At 31.2% G+C, this 16,699-nt stretch overlaps 2 protein-coding genes across 2 annotated transcripts; both read right to left on the bottom strand.

Moving 5' to 3' along the window:
* Positions 1 to 1,868: 1,868 nt before the first annotated feature.
* On the bottom strand, positions 1,869 to 4,190 carry LOC119615541 (vitamin K-dependent gamma-carboxylase-like; the record flags this gene model as incomplete). Its single annotated transcript, XM_037971556.1, is given in 8 exon segments — positions 1,869 to 1,952; positions 1,955 to 2,065; positions 2,068 to 2,213; positions 2,274 to 2,538; positions 2,541 to 2,622; positions 2,666 to 2,730; positions 2,733 to 2,850; positions 4,167 to 4,190. Coding segments are annotated over 8 exon segments (895 nt in total), but the record flags the coding sequence as incomplete, so codon positions are not given.
* A 3,498-nt stretch (positions 4,191 to 7,688) lies between these two features.
* Positions 7,689 to 10,120, bottom strand: LOC119615542. The gene has a single exon (XM_037971557.1). The coding sequence runs from the start codon at positions 9,461 to 9,463 to the stop codon at positions 8,801 to 8,803; it is 663 nt and encodes a 220-aa protein (XP_037827485.1). The 5' UTR covers positions 9,464 to 10,120; the 3' UTR covers positions 7,689 to 8,800.
* Between the last annotated feature and the right edge of the window lie 6,579 nt (positions 10,121 to 16,699).

Raw genomic sequence — 16,699 nt, 5'->3', positions numbered from 1 at the left:
TTTGCCCTAGACGATAGTTTAGTCTATAGTCCAGAATATAGTCTAGACTATAGTCCAAACTATAGTCTAGTCTATAGTCCAAACTATAGTCTAGTCTATAGTCCAGACTATAGTCTAGTCTATAGTGAGACTATAGTCCAGTCTAGTCTATCCAACTATAGTCTAGTCTATAGTCCAACTATAGTCTAGTCTATAGTCCAGACTATAGTCTAGTCTATTGTCCAGACTATAGTCTAGTCTATAGTCCAGACTATAGTCTAGTCTATAGTCCAGACTATAGTCTAGTCTATAGTCCAGACTATAGTCTAGTCTATAGTCCAGACTATAGTCTAGTCTATAGTCCAGACTATAGTCTAGTCTATAGTGAGACTATAGTCCAGTCTAGTCTAGTCCAGACTATAGTCTAGTCTATAGTCCAGACTATAGTCTAGTCTATAGTCCAGACTATAGTCTAGTCTATTGTCCAGACTATAGTCTAGTCTATTGTCCCGACTATAGTCTAGTCTATAGTCCAGACTATAGTCTAGTCTATAGTCCAGACTATAGTCTAGTCTATAGTCCAGACTATAGTCTAGTCTATAGTCCAGACTATAGTCTAGTCTATAGTCCAGACTATAGTCTAGTCTATAGTCCAGACTATAGTCTAGTCTATAGTCCAGACTATAGTCTAGTCTATAGTCCAGACTATAGTCTAATCTATAGTCCAGACTATAGTCTAGTCTATAGTCCAGACTATAGTCTAGTCTATAGTCCAGACTATAGTCTAGTCTATAGTCGAGACTATAGTATAATCTATAGTCCAGACTATAGTCTAGTCTATAGTCCAGACTATAGTCTAGTCTATAGTCCAGACTATAGTCTAGTCTATAGTCCAGACTATAGTCTAGTCTATAGTGAACTATAGTCCAGTCTAGTCTAGTCCAGACTATAGTCTAGTCTATAGTCCAGACTATAGTCTAGTCTATAGTCCAGACTATAGTCTAGTCTATTGTCCAGACTATAGTCAAGTCTATTGTCCAGACTAGAGTCTAGTCTATAGTCCAGACTATAGTCTAGTCTATAGTCCAGACTATAGTCTAGTTATAGTCCAGACTATAGTCTAGTCTATAGTCCAGACTATAGTCTAGTCTATAGTCCAGACTATAGTCTAGTCTATAGTCCAGACTATAGTCTAGTCTATAGTCCAGACTATAGTCTAGTCTATAGTCCAGACTATAGTCTAGTCTATAGTCCAGACTATAGTCTAGTCTATAGGTCCAGACTATAGTCTAGTCTATAGTCCAGACTATAGTCTAGTCTAGTCCATACTATAGTCTAGTCTAGTCCATACTATAGGCTAGTCTATAGTCCAGACTATAGTCTAGTCTATAGTCCAGACTATAGTCTAGTCTATAGTCCAGACTATAGTCTAGTCCTATAGTCCAGACTATAGTCTAGTCTATAGTCCAGACTATAGTCCCAGACTGTTAGTCTAGTCTATAGTCCAGACTGTAGTCCAGACTATAGTCTAGTCTATAGTCCAGACTGTAGTCTAAGTCCAGACTATAGTCTAATCTATAGTCCAGACTATAATCTAGTCTATAGTCCAGACTATATTCTAGTCTATAGTCCAAACTATATTCTAGTCTAGACTATATTCTAGTCTATAGTCCAGAAATATAGTCGAGGCTATAGTCCACAATATAGTGTAGTCTATAGTCCATAGTATAGTATGTATAGTCTAGTCTAGTATATAATCCAGTCTATAGTCTAGTCCAGTCTATAGTCTACTCTATAGTCCAGACTATAGTCTGGAAACAGGGCTCTGCTGCAATTATGTAAATCAATAAAGAAATGTTAAAAGTTCTTAAAACCCTCATCAAACTTACCGATTACAAACAACCGTGAATTCATCAAATGAAACTGATCATAAAGGGCGTTGCCAAACACGCGTGTCTTACTGCAAGTCATTAGAAAGCAATAGAAAAGTCAAATATCGCTGTAAACCAATGAACAATCAACAAATCTGCTAAATCTTCCGAGAGAACCCAACGAAAAGGACTCAATACCCAATGGCGGCTTAAGAAGACATTGCATAACCGGATAACCATTCAGCGGTAAGTTTTTTTAAACCCGCATACATATATAAAATAAAGAATTGAAATTTTATAATAAAATAATTCCAATAGGGTACAGTTGAGGGCATTTGGGGTTTTAGGTATTTATCTAAAGAACTAAAAAAGAAAAATAATTAATATATTAATTAAAATTATAATAAAATCTATAAACCCTACCAATAACGATTGGCCTGGGTAAACAATAACATAGTACCCACTAAGCCAAACAAATAACTATGATTATTCCAAGCCGGTTTATCTAATAAGAAAATATACCAATAGGGTACCACAAATAATAAACAGCTCAAACGAAACCGATAACCCAACATTATACCAATAGCGCCCAACCACATGCACAGATACACACAACCCATAATAGGGAAACTAAATGCTTGTATACCATCGAATAAAGGAAAATGGCAGTGTTTAGCTTCACCAAACGTACATCCATTTGACTGCCACCTCTTTCCTCAGCTATGTCTATTAACATGGCGGCTCCTAGGAAAAATAGGATAATTGTAAATTTCTTATTTTCTTGTAATTTAATCTATATCATTATTATTTTTTACATATAACATACGAAATACTCCTAAGGCAGCTGCATCTGCTGGACGATGTAGCCATTTGGTAAATTATTATAACTTGTGAAATGTTCCACATCATAGTCAGTACATGTTTTAAATAGTTGAGCAAATGTAGTCGTTTTTTGTGGTTTTATAGAGATTTTGAGTTGTTTCAGTTGTCTCGTTTTCCGCTGTTGAATGTTGCTGTTCTCTTGTTTCGTTCATTTCTTTATCTGGAAGAAAATATGTTTTTACAATTACTAATTAATAAAAGAAGTCCGTTTTGGACCGTTTTGTAATACCTTTTGACATATATTTATCACATAAGTGATTGAGTAATATGGAACATGGAATTATTGTAGATCTAAAAAAGTAATCGTTTTAGCCATAGTCTTCTGTCTATCTGCTAAAAATATGATAGGGACCAAATGGAAGATATAACTATAATACTCACAAATATTCTCAATTGATAAGGTTGAAAATTTGCAATATCGTTCCCCGATACAAATGTCCTTCAGGTATACGGTTTAAACAATCATAAATATGATTGATTGAAAATTTATTGAAAAAACGTAACTTTAGGTTAAGATATCTCAAAGAAGCAACAGGGAATAACATAGTATAATCCATTATACTGTTATTAAGATATAGATCAGACAACATGACATTTAATTGACAAATTCGGAGATTAGAATCGGATTCAGCGCAGATCAAATATTCAGATATCTATAGCCTAGCCTGTGTTATGCAGCAATCATAATTAAATAAATCTTGCAGAATAATTATGTAGCAAGATATCTATTGTAAAGTATGGCGAAAATTGGATCACATTTGAGTCCCCATATAAGGCCTCCTTTAGAATATGACTTTAGCGGTGAAATTCTACACAAGTTGTAAAAGAAACAAAACATGTCTAAATCTTCTAATCGTATAATCGAAATCGAAACGAAATCTTTATTCCCAACAAATCTTTTAAAAATTGTTATGTTATTACTATAAATACGACAAATATGATTTATTCAAAGAAATTAATCACATTCTCAAATTCTGTAGAGTTTGGTCCACAATTTACCGAAGCTCCCATAAACGACTCCATTCTATCAATGTGAGTAAATTGTGTTCTTAAATTCCTAAAGGAACCAACTTTCAAAGAATTGATATAGCGGAATGAAACTGTTTAATATTCATTTGGTCCACAATTTACCGAAGCTCCCATAAACGACTCCATTCTATCAATGTGAGTAAATTGTGTTATTAAATTCCTAAAGTAACCAACTTTCAAAGAATTGATATAGCGGAATGAAACTGTTTAATATTCATAATCGCCTGGCTGAGTTTTAAATACCATTGACGAAAGGGCGGCAAAAAAAAACTCGGAACTCAAATTGTTACCGCGTATGTCAGATCGTATCTAAAAATTCTTCCAAAATGCCCTATTCATTTATGGAAAAGAACCTCTATTGACCCTTGATAGAAATTCATTAACTCTTCTTATAGGCATACTTACTAGGCGTTGTATAATTGGATGCATGTGTCAGATGATATGGATTACTCACATAACAGTTTGTTTCACCAACTAATTTACTAAAATTTCTGAGAAGCATTGGATGATTCTTTCTGGGACCATAGGAATTAAAAGCTGCCAAATATTAGGAGGAGTAAATTTAATGGTATCGCAATGGGACAAATGCTCGCTAAATCGGGAGTTTCCCATATAATTTAACTTGTAATGAGATTATTATACCCTTCACCTTCGTGAGAAGAGTATATATAAGTGTCTCATTCCGTAGCGTAGTCGATTAAGCTATGCCTGTCTGTCTGACATACATGATGAAGTGTATTTAAGATTCGTCACAGCCGAATATAGAACTCTTATTTGTTTTATCTTTAACAATTTCACTGAATTATGAATTAGTTTCCTTAGTCCGGATAGGCAACTGATTCAATGGGAAAAAACCCCTAGAAAAGTACTGAAATTGATACAATCCGTTGTCAAAAGTGAGCTTAACTCGTTTGTTAACATTTAGACAACGGATGTGTATAAAATTTAAATAAGACCCAGTTATAATTTTAACAACCACCGTTGTAATTTTTGCAACGCATCGTTGTTATTGCAACAACGCATTGTTGTCATTTCGTTTACGCTTTGTGTCAGTTCGTTTACGTTGACAATGCAACGTTCTGTTTGACAACATTGCGTTGTCAGTTTGGTACACATTATGATTTCTTTGTTGATTTGAGAACGTCGTATTTTTTTTATATTCTTCATGTTGCTTTGACAACTATCCATACATATTTTGACAACGGATGTTATTGAACAATTTTAAACTTCTTGGTATCATAATTTTAAAACGATTTTTTTCCCTCTGTGTACAAAATTAAGTTAATATATATAATACCATATTCGAACCGTCTAATTTAAACTGTCTAATCTATGGATTAGTCCATAGTGTATTGAGTATATTTTAGACTATTCTTTTGAGAAGTATTAACTAGATATACTCTATTGTCTCGTATATGGATTAGTTTATTTAACAGTATATTTACTAGTCTATGGACTAGTATAGTCAATTGACTAGGGTATTGACTAGTTCATAGACCAACAAACTGTTATATGGACTGGTATGTTTCATATGTTTCAACTAGTCAAAGACTAAATTATTGACTAGTATATGGATTAATCTATGGACTAGTCTTTGACTAGTGTATTCACTAGTTCTAGACCAGGCAACTAGTATATCAACTATTCAATGGACTAGTCCGTCTACTAGGCTATTGACTAGTATGTGAACAAGTCTAAGGACTAGTTTATAGTCTAATCTATGGAGTAGTCTATGCGCTAGTCTACGAACTAGTATATGGGGTAATCTACGGACTACTCTTTGACTCATATATTCTCTAGTCCATAGTCCAGGCAACTAGCATATGGACTACTCTATGGAATAGTCCGTCTACGTATAAAACTATGAACTAGTCTAAGGATTAATCTACGTACTAGTCTAAGGATTTCTCTATGGACTAGTCAATAGACTATATTGTATGTACTAATCTGCGACTATTGATTAGTCTACTAGTTCATGGACTACTTAGCAAAAGTTTATAATATAAACAAGTAAGATATTATAGTCGGGGCGAGGCCGACCATATAATACCCTACACCTTTGACAAAAATATAATGTGATTTAGTTGCCATAATAAAGCATTTAAGTTGAATTGTACCTTGCCTTAGATATACATACTTAAGCCGTTTATTGTTGAATAAAATTGTGGACATTTAAGTGAAATTTTGATGGAGGCTTTTCATAGGGGTTAGGGTCATATGAGAACCTATTATTATGGAATTCGTGGGGGTCATCAAGTCTTGTATACAACTTGGTTATTGCAGCTTTTTGTCGAGATATGACTATATTAAACATAATTATGAACTTAAAAGCCCTATTCGGCGGGTTCAGTTGTATGGGGGCTAGGTGAAATAATAGACCGATGTAAACCATTTTCAACAGGCTTCATCTACGGTACCATAAAAGATCATGTGCCGAATTTCATTGAATTATCTCTAAAATTGCGACCTGTAGTTTGATTACAAGTTTTAAAAGCCCTATTCGGAGGTTCAGTTGTATGGGGTTTAGGTGAAATAATGGCCCGATGTTAACCATTTTCAATAGGCTTCATCTACGGTACCATAAAAGATCATGTGCCAAATTTCATTGAATTATCTCCAAAATTGCGACCTGTAGTTTGATTACAAGGTTTACATGGACGGACGGACGGACATAGCTAAATCGACTCAGAAAATGATTCTGAGCCGATTGGTATACTTTAAGGTGGGTATAGGACCAATATTATTGTGCGTTACAAACATCAGCACAAACCCAATATACCCTCCCCACTAAAGTGGTGTAGGGTATAAAAAGTACTTAATATGTTGTGCCAAAACTCGTGCTTGATCGACTAGGCTTTCTTACGAGGAAGCCACTCTTGGGAGGTGGTGTTTGGAATTGAAACATGAAAACATACTTCCGGTGTCTATATACTAATAAAGACCGATCTCCTTCATAAAAGACTGAAATATTTTGTATATTCTTTCCATTTATCGAATAAGAATCCTTTTTAAATAATACTCGTAACAACCATTTTCTTTTTTTGTGTTTTTTTTTTCTTTTTTCAAATTTATTTTTCTCAGTTTTAAAAATTTGATATAAATACATGCATGCATAATATTGTTGTTGTTGTTTTTGTTGTATACTAAATACGTAAATTGTTTTGTGAATGTTTGTTTTTTGTTTTGTTTGTTATTGTTGTTGTATATTATTTTGTTTAATAAATTACGATTTTATTTTTGTTTAAAAAAATATTAAGATTTTACTTGATAATGATTCATTTTCATTTCATTTCATTTCTATTGGCATTTAAACAGATCGAGTTTTTTTTACAATAACTTTAAAATAATTGAATTGAAAAATCTTTAGTTTTTTCTACAATCGTTTAGGTTATTGTAAAAAAAGGACACGTGTTGCTGTAGGGCCAAGTTTAATAAAACATTTGATGTTAGAAATTCATTTAAGTTGTTTTAAGATTTTTAAATAGGTTTTTTTATATATTAGTTTAATAATTTGTTTTAATGAATATTGAAAAATTTCTAAAAATTTTTACGACAAGCTTTATTATTTTTAAAGAAATTGCCTTCAAAAAACTACAGTTAATACATATTTTTTTTTTGAATAAGTTTTTAAAAATGTTGGTTTTTTGTCTTTCTAATATTTATGTTTTTTTTGTTAATTTTAATTAATAATTTTTTTTTTTATTTTGAAGAATATTTTTTTAAGTTGAGTTGTTGGAAATGAAAGAAATTTTTTTTTTTTAATAAAATTGTAGTGAATAAATAAGTTTTATTTTATTTGGTTTGTTATGTTTTTAAATAAATAGAAATTTAAAAATTTTCTTAAAGAGGAATGTTTGTTTGGTTTAGAGAAAAAGTATTTAAATTGTAAAATTAAAGTATAAAATTAAATTTATTTAATTTTCTTTTTTTTCTGGCTTTTTTTTTTAAATAATTAAAGTGTTTTATTTTTAAAAAGGGGGAATATACTTAAAGTTAATCTTTGGAAATATTTTAAAATACATACATACAATTAAATATATATATATATATATATATATATAGTATTTCTATGCTTTTACTTCTTGTTGTTGTTGTGTAGTACTTTCTAAATTGTTGTTATTTAGTTTTTGAAAATTTAATAATTTAATTGTTGTTTTGTTTTAAGTTTTTTAAATATGTATTTATGTTTGTTTTACTGTTAAATTACGACAAATATAATTATTATGCAAATTTCTAATACTTTGGGTTTTTGTTTTCATATTATTTTTGAATAGAATAGTATTTGTTTTTGTTTTTGTTTCATAAATGTCTAAAATATTTTAAAAGTATATATTTAATGTATTACCATGTTTCAATATTTATTTTTATTAAGCTTTTAAATTGTGTTTGGAAAAAAATCTTGATTTTTTCAAGCAAAATTTGTTCTCTTTTTTTGTCTCATCTAACATTTTTTCAATTGCAAATTTGTTTTTAATTCTTGAGAATTATTGAAAAAAAAAAAAAAATTGTATTTGATTTTTAAATCATTCCTTACAAAAAAAGAAATCTTCTATGTTCTACAACGCCTTTGAATGAATCAATGAAAAAATTTTATTAAAAAAAATATTTAATGAAAAACAAAAAGTTCTCGAAAATTGATGATAATTTTCAAAATTGAAAGGTGTTTGCTAAATATTAAGTTGTTTCTGTTGTTGTTGTTTTTTTCGGTATAACTTATACATATAGTTAGAACCCCATACCCAGCTGTGTTGGTCTTTGTGGTGTGAATACGCTCGCTCTCGTTTTTGTGTCGTTCTCTCAAATTCTCTTAAAACTCCTACAATTGGCAAACACCCTCAGTTTTTGGTTCCACAAAAAAAAAAGAAAGTTGAAAACAACACCCCTTTGTTTTATTACAAAAGGGGGAGGGGAGGTTTGCGTTTTCCTCTCTCTTTTTCTTACTCTCTCTCTCTTTTTCATCAACTTAAGCTCTTTTTGTCTTCATTGGTGGTGGCGTGCATACATATGTTTTTCTTTACCAGTTTCTTTTTTTTTCCCCTTTAAATGCGATTTTGATTTAATTGGGAACGTGGGGTAAATGGTGAGACCATTACACCACTGGGCCAAATAGCCTCGTTGAACAGCTCGTTGAAGCGATAGTCCGGTATGGAAATCTTAAATTTACAATAAGACAATGCAGCCAAATTGGCATCGTTCTTCACCAGTTTAGTGCATTTAACAAGATTCTTATTAATCTTTAACTCCTCAGCCAAATGTTCGATAATGTCATCCTCTGAGGTAGAGGTGGCAAATTTGCCCACTTGCACCCAGCGTCCATAATCACAGACGACTTGCAAACGATCCGAATTGCAATTATTGCCGACAACTATAAGACTGTTGGTCTGTTTTTTAACTTCGTTGGCATTGTTGGCATTACCGAACTGGAAGTATTGCTGATACATGCGTCCCTGTATCTGGTTGACACCGTTTACAACCTTATTAAGTTTATCCTCCATGGCGTGTATCTTGGCTGCCATGGCTTTGGGCGATTGCTGGCGACACTCATCGCAGCTGAACGAGATCATGGGATTCTTTTGTATGGCCTCGTAAAGGGCGTCATCGATGTTCACACAGCTGCGATGATATTTTTTCTGGCAGTTACAGCTGATACTGGCCTCCTTGGAGTTGATTGATTTTTTACACTTAAAACAATTGTCAGCCATTTTTGTACGTTTGTTTGTACCGGACGTCTTCGGTGTGGTACTCTTAGGGGCTGCTGTTGCTGCTGCTGCTGCTGTCGCTGGCTCTGCCGGTGATTCCACTGGTGGTGCTAACTGAGCGTCCGTAGAGTTTTCTGCCTTTGGGGATTCCACTTTTAAAGATTTTACAACTCACAAAGGAGTAAAGCCGACGTAAAAGAAATTCCAAAAATGTATTAATTAACACCCAATATAATAATGTCCGGACAAAGAAAAAAAACCCAAGTTTTCTTTCTTCTCTGCAGTAGTATTCAAATTAAAACACCTCTTTTTCTCGTTAGAAAAGTTCAAAATTCACAGACACTTACTTACATACACACACACACACATAGAGAAAACACTTATGTATGTATAGTATAATTGCACAAAATTTGTTATGTATGTATTGTCACTGGATACATACACAATGTACGAAGTTTTAGTGTTTTTTTTTAGTTAACTTTTTTTTTTTTGTTGTATTCTTTATTCAAAACGTCTAAATTTAGGGTGTTATGAAATGAGAAGTGAGGGAGAATTTATTTAAAATTATTTAAAGAAAAATTTGCCGCTTCCGCCAAACTATATTTATTTGGTCCGTACGCTCCGAATGCCGCTGTTCAACTGTGGTAAAAACTCATTTGATTTTAACCGGCTGTTACCTTTTGTGCTAAATGTCAGTAAAACTACCCTTAATACGGCAAAAATATGCTCTTTTTTCTTCTTCTTCTTCTTCTTATTTTATATTGTGGATATATATGTAAGTTATTTGGGCTATCCGGTTTGAGGGGTTGTTTTTTTAGGTTTTAGACATTTACATACTCTCGTACATAGAGTCATGTATGCATACATAAAATTGATTCAGTTAGTAACCACTTTTTATATATTAATTACGGTAAACTCTTGGAAAATTGAATGTTGAGGTTAAACTGTTGTATTTAAAGTATTAAATTTTACCGGCATTGATTAATGAAATTAATATTGAACTTAGTTTTTTAAATCCTAAAATTCAGATATTCCACGATAACATTAACCCAGAGATCAAGGTATACTTTTCAGCGCTATCACATCAGTTTTTTATGGTATTGTGAGCGAAATATTTAAAAAACACAGAATTTCTCTATCACATCAGTTTTTGAAGATATTGTGTCCTAAAGATTTAAAAAACCTCTTCTTCCTTCTTGAAGGTATCTTAACCTAAGGCGTTTTGCCATAAAATAAAGACAATTTTGATTTTTATTTGAATTAAAGGTAGTTCTAACTTTTGGGTTAGACTATCTCGAAGAAATAAGAAGATATAACAGTTAAAGCTTCATTTTGAAGTCGATCAATTGGACTTCCAGATGATATAATATTCTTTATATATAAAAGTGCTTTCGTGTTGTTATATTGTCTCAAATATGTCAAAAATCGGGGAGTTTCAAATTATAGGATACGATATCTGAAAAACCTGACGTAATGGAGAAAATATGTATGATGTCAGATTGGGATTCAGAGCAGTTTAACCCTTTTGAAATGTGATATACAAAATATGATGCCAGATTCGGATTTAGAGCAGTTTAATCCTTTTTTAAATGAATATCTTGGTCCCTGGGTTTTGATTTTTTAAAAATGTTTGTTATGCTGTGTAATCTACACAGAAAGCGGACCTGAGTCTGCTATGATTTTTTCCCCTCTTTCTGGCAACATATGGACTCAGTGCCATAAGAACTGCTGATCTTTTGAGGCCAAGAACTATTCAAACCGATTTTTGGATGTTTAATTATGTTTAATTTATCGCCCCAGGGAGAGAGAGATATAGAGGGCGGGGTAAGGCTTGGCCTATACTGCATTCCGATCACTTCTTCTTTCTAAATAATTATTTAGAAAGAGTGTTGCCATATTGGAATATTAATATATATTGAACGTTCTTCGGCCACAGCTCGTTTCAAAATGAATCAGTTCATTCGGTACAGGTCTTCTGTGATGCCGCGATACCCTGATTCCACTAAATACAGAACATTACTTTGGCTCAATGAATATTTCACTTTGGTTTCGATTCAGCTGGGTCTTCTATGGCCTTTTTCCATCTTTCTGACAATATATGGATTGGATACCATAAGCATTGCTCATCTTTTGAGTCTAAGAACGTATTAAGCCGATTTTGGTATGTTCAATCCTGTAGTTAAGAGTATCTCAGAGAGAGAGAGAGCGGGGTAAGGCCTGACCTATGCTGCATTTAAGACACTTCCCGATTACTTCTTTCTAAATACTTATTTTAACATGTGCCCGAGCGTTGTCATGATGGAATATTAAGCTTTCATATATTGAGCGTTCTTCGGCCACTACTCGTTTCAAAATGAATCAGTTCATTCGGTAGAGGTCTTCTGTGATACCCCGGCTAGGTTTCATAATAGGTAGTACCCTTTTGGTGGGGTCTGCTGTGACCCAATCCTGTAGTTAAGAGTATCTCAGAGAGAGAGAGAGAGCGGGGTAAGGCCTGACCTATACTGCATTTAAGGCACTTTCCGATTACTTCTTTCTAAATACTTATTTTAACATGTGCCCGAGCGTTGTCATGATGGAATATTAAGCTTTCATATATTGAGCGTTCTTCGGCCACTGCTCGTTTCAAAATGAATTAGTTCATTCGGTAGAGGTCTTCTGTGATACCCCGGCTAGGTTTCATAATAGATAGTACCCTTTTGGTGGGGTCTGCTGTTGCCTTTTCCCGTCTTTCTGACAACATATGGATTCGGTGCCATAAGCATTGCTCATCTTTTGAGGCTAAGAACGAATCAAGCCGATTTTGGGATGTTCAATCCTGAAGTTAAGAGGAGACAGAGCGAGAGAGAGAGAGAGGGCGGGGTAAAGCCTGCATTTAAGACACATCCCGATCACTTCTTCTTTCTAAATAATTAGTTTTAACAGGTTTCATAATAGATAAGGGTACTATCTCTATCTAGTTTCTCTAAATAAAGAACATTACTTTAGTTCAATGAATTTGGTTTCGATTCGGCTGGTTGGTCGAATCTCTTATTCTTCGGGTTATCATAATGGATCCATTTTTTTATCCAAGTAATGATTCGGTGCAAAAGTGATTTCCTTTTATAGTTTAGAAGCACTGCAAAATCGTTTTCGAAAATTTCCCGAATTCAATTCGTATGGTATTATCTTCCTCTCTGCATTTGGATGAATCCTGCCGATCGTTTTGAAATTGTTGATATATAAGTTACTAAAGAGAAGAATCGCGAGTATATTATAACACATCTGTCGCGAATTCTGAATCCTATGTGTATTTTGTGAAAATATTCCTGTTAGTTCCAAAATTCCAAAATGGCTGTCTGATACTCAAGTGAATTAGTGAAGGGAAATAAATTCACTTAAAATATTTGTATATTTAGAGAATAGGACTCGTATTAATTTTCACTAGATTTGACGGTATAATTACAAGATATCTTCTATCAAAATTAACAGATTCCACAATGGTTAACGGGGTCATAACAATGGTTAACGGGAGGTTTAAATTAACTGATTTCAACAAAAAAGCCGAAGACAATTAAAGCGACTCTGAAAATGTTTTTGAACCGATACATACTTTGGGACTTATCCTTTCAGGGTAACAATCCAAACTTTAGTATTTTTCATGAATTTCTTTTTAACAAGTTTCCACTGTTTAAACAACATATTCACGAATATATTTCTCTTTTAAATTTTATACCCTTTCTTATAATATTTTCATTTCATTCTCTTAATTCGCATAACTAATGAATTGAACGATTTTTTGTTTATATATAGACGACTATAACAAGAATTGTAACCAAACTGAGATAGAGAGGGTTGCAACTTGCAAGTGTATTTAATTTTCGTTATTCGGTTACTTTAGTAAACTAAAGTTTATTATCGCTGTTTCTTTTTTATTGCGTTTGTTCCAATAAAAGGTGGTTCATGATAAATAGATAAATTTACGAACATACACACTCACACACTTAATGTTGTTATAATTGAAATGTTTTTGAAAATAGCAAAATTTAGTTAAAATTCAAGTTTTGTTAGACTTTTCTACCACCCAATCAACCATTTACCACCCCCCAAAAAATAAATTGTAATCTCTTAAGGTTTTCAAAATTTGTTTAAATGATGAAAAGGGAAACAAAACAAAATAGATTTTGAGGGTTGCTATACCAGACTAGTCAGCGGTGTTAAGTAATATTTTATCTTTATTTACAGGGGGTAATAAAAGTTTTCTGACAATTTGTAAAATTTTACAGGAATTTTTTATAAAGTATTGTTGAAAGGAAACATTTCGAAAACTTTCTATAAAAAAAAAGACAAAGAGAAAAATTTCTGAAAAAAGACACATTTTGAAAAATGTTTTTTAAAAAAAAAAATCGATATTTTAGGAAATACTCAAAAAATAGAGGAATTTTCGATAATTTTTTTTAAATAGTAATTTTTGAAAATTATTTTTTTTTAATATAAATTTTTGGAAAATTTCTATAAAAACTTATTTCAAGATAATTAGATGACATTTGGCACAAGCTCTTCTTTTGACCCAAGGACTAATGAAAATGGTTAAAATCAGTCCATTATTTCGTATAGCCCCCATACAATCGTAGCCCCGAATAGGGCTTTAGAAAATTTTATATAAAAAAAACTCAAATTTTCGATTAATTTCTATTAAATGGCAGACATTTTTTTTTTAAATTTTCTATAGGAAATAAGTAATTTTCAAAAAAAATTCTATAAAAAAAAGATAAATTTTTGAACTTTTTTAAAAAGGAAAAAATTAAATTTTTACAAAAAAGAAAAATTTTCGGAAACTTTCTATAAAAAAAGGAGAAAAAAGAAGAATTTTTTTATAAGAAAGAGACATTTTCGAATATAAAAAGTGAAATTTTCGAAAATTTTCTTAAAAAAACTGGAATTTTCGAAAAATTTTTATAGAAAAACAATTTCGGAAATTTTTTATAAAAAAACAATTTCGGAAATTTTTTATAAAAAAGGAGATATTTTCTATAAAAGAAATTTTTGAAAATTTTCTATAAAAAGAAATTTTCGAAAATTTTCTATAAAAATAAATTTTCGAAATTTTTCTATAAAAAGAAATTTTTGAAATTTTTGTATAAAAAGAAATTTTCGAAAATTTTGTATAAAAAGAAATTTTCGAAAATTTTCTATAAAAAGAAATTTTCGAAAATTTTCTATAAAAAGAAATTTTCGAAAATTTTCTATAAAAAGAAATTTTCGAAAATTTTCTATAAAAGAAATTTTCGAAAATTTTCTATAAAAAGAAATTTTCGAAAATTTTCTACAAAAAGAAATTTTCGAAAATTTTCTACATAAAAAAAATTTCGAAAATTTTCTATAAAAAGAAATTTTCGAAAATTTTCTATAAAAAGAAATTTTCGAAAATTTTCTATAAGGACTTCTATAAAAAGAAATTTTCGAAAGTTTTCTATAAAAAGAAATTTTCGAAAAAATTCTATAAAAAAGAGAAATTTTAAAAAATTATTAAAAAGAGAAAATTTTTGTAAAAAAAGTACAAAAGGAGAAAATTTCGAACACGTTTTATAGAAATGTAGAAAATTTCGAACATTTTTTATATAAATATGTATGTAGAATTTTATAATTTAAATTTTTAAATTTTCAATAAAAATGGAGAAATTTTCAAATTTTCTATAAAATAGGAGAGATTTTCGAAAACTTTCCATAAAAAAAAGAAATTTTCAAAAATTTTCTATTAAAAAGAGAAATGTTTACAAAATTTCTATAAAAAAAGATAAATTTTAAAAATAAAGACAAATTTTAAAAAAATTTTATTAATGAGAGACATTTTTGAATATTTTCTATAAAGGAGAGACATTTTAAAAATCGTCTATAAAAAGCTTTTCTTTAAGAAATTTTTTTAAAATATTCTATACAAAAATAAATTTTTCTATAAAATTAATAAAAATTATTTCTATTTTTTTTCTTTTTTATAAAAAATTTTCTTAAAAAAAGATAAATTTTGGAAAATTTTTTATAAAAATTTTAATTTTCTTTAAGTTTTTATTATTATTTTTTATTGACATCTATAAGAATATTTTTGGACAAAATGGGCGAAATGGCTATAGTGGGCGTGGCACTATATATAACAGAAATATAACGGTTAGAGTCCTAAAAATTTTGTCACTTAAGTCTTAATAAGATTATTTAAGATAAAAAAGGGCGGACAGCAGAGGGCGTGACACCTCCTGTATTAATTAAATACAAAAATTCGTTTCTCTTGGAAACTATTAGAGTTAAAAGCTTCAAATTATGCACGAAGAACTTTAACATCTATGTAAACATTTTGGGTAATAAATTGGCGGACTATCAATGGGGGGAGCGGCACCTTCCATTTGAATTAAATACAAAAAATCTTGTATCTGGGAAACTAATAGAACTAGATTCATATTTATCTGAACATTTTGGGGAAAAAAGCTGACTTTCATCAGGGGGTGGCTTGGACCCCCATATGAATTATATAGAAAAATTTGTATATCTGAGATACTATAGAAGCTAGAATCTTCAAATTTTACATGAAGAACTTTGACATTCATGTGAACATTTAGAGAAAAATGGGCGGACTTTCAATGGGGGGATTGGCCCTCCTATAGGAATTAAATTCGGAAAAATTGGCAAACTTGCAATAATTTGAGTGGCATCTTCCATGTGTAAGTGGGTTTTTTTTGCTTTTAGGGTAGCAAAGCACACTGGGTATAGCTAGTATACTATATACTATTCCCTAAAAAACATAAATTTTCAATCATTTTCTATAAAAAGAGAATATTTTGAAAAACCCTACAAAAATTTAGACTACTCCGCAAAAGCGTGTAAAGAGTACTCCTACAAAAATTGAGACTACTCCGCAAACGCGTGTAAAGAGTACTCCTCTAAGGACTAGGACTGGTCCAAAAAATAATCCAAATATATGAAAAAAAAACATACTTCATTTAACATTGTGATGTCCTAGGTGCGGACCACGTAATACATCAATGCATTACAACAGAGTGAACTAGCCCCTGCTGAAATTATGGGAGTACATGATCCGCAACATGGTCCATAGGACTACTAACGGATCATGTTTACAGGCGAGTAGTTTTGGGATTACCTAAATGGATTATGTACTCCATTAATTTTTGCAGGGAAGTAGTAATTTTTAAAAATATTCTTTACTTAGTTTGTTTGGAGGATTTATGTTACATTAAAGGACGTAGTAAT

Source organism: Lucilia sericata, unplaced genomic scaffold (assembly GCF_015586225.1).
Source record: "Lucilia sericata isolate MDLA Ls3-8-SP2 unplaced genomic scaffold, ASM1558622v1 Contig005760F_arrow, whole genome shotgun sequence".
In the NCBI taxonomy this organism is placed as follows: Eukaryota; Metazoa; Arthropoda; class Insecta; order Diptera; family Calliphoridae; genus Lucilia; species Lucilia sericata.
This window is presented reverse-complemented; position numbering and strand designations above follow the sequence as displayed.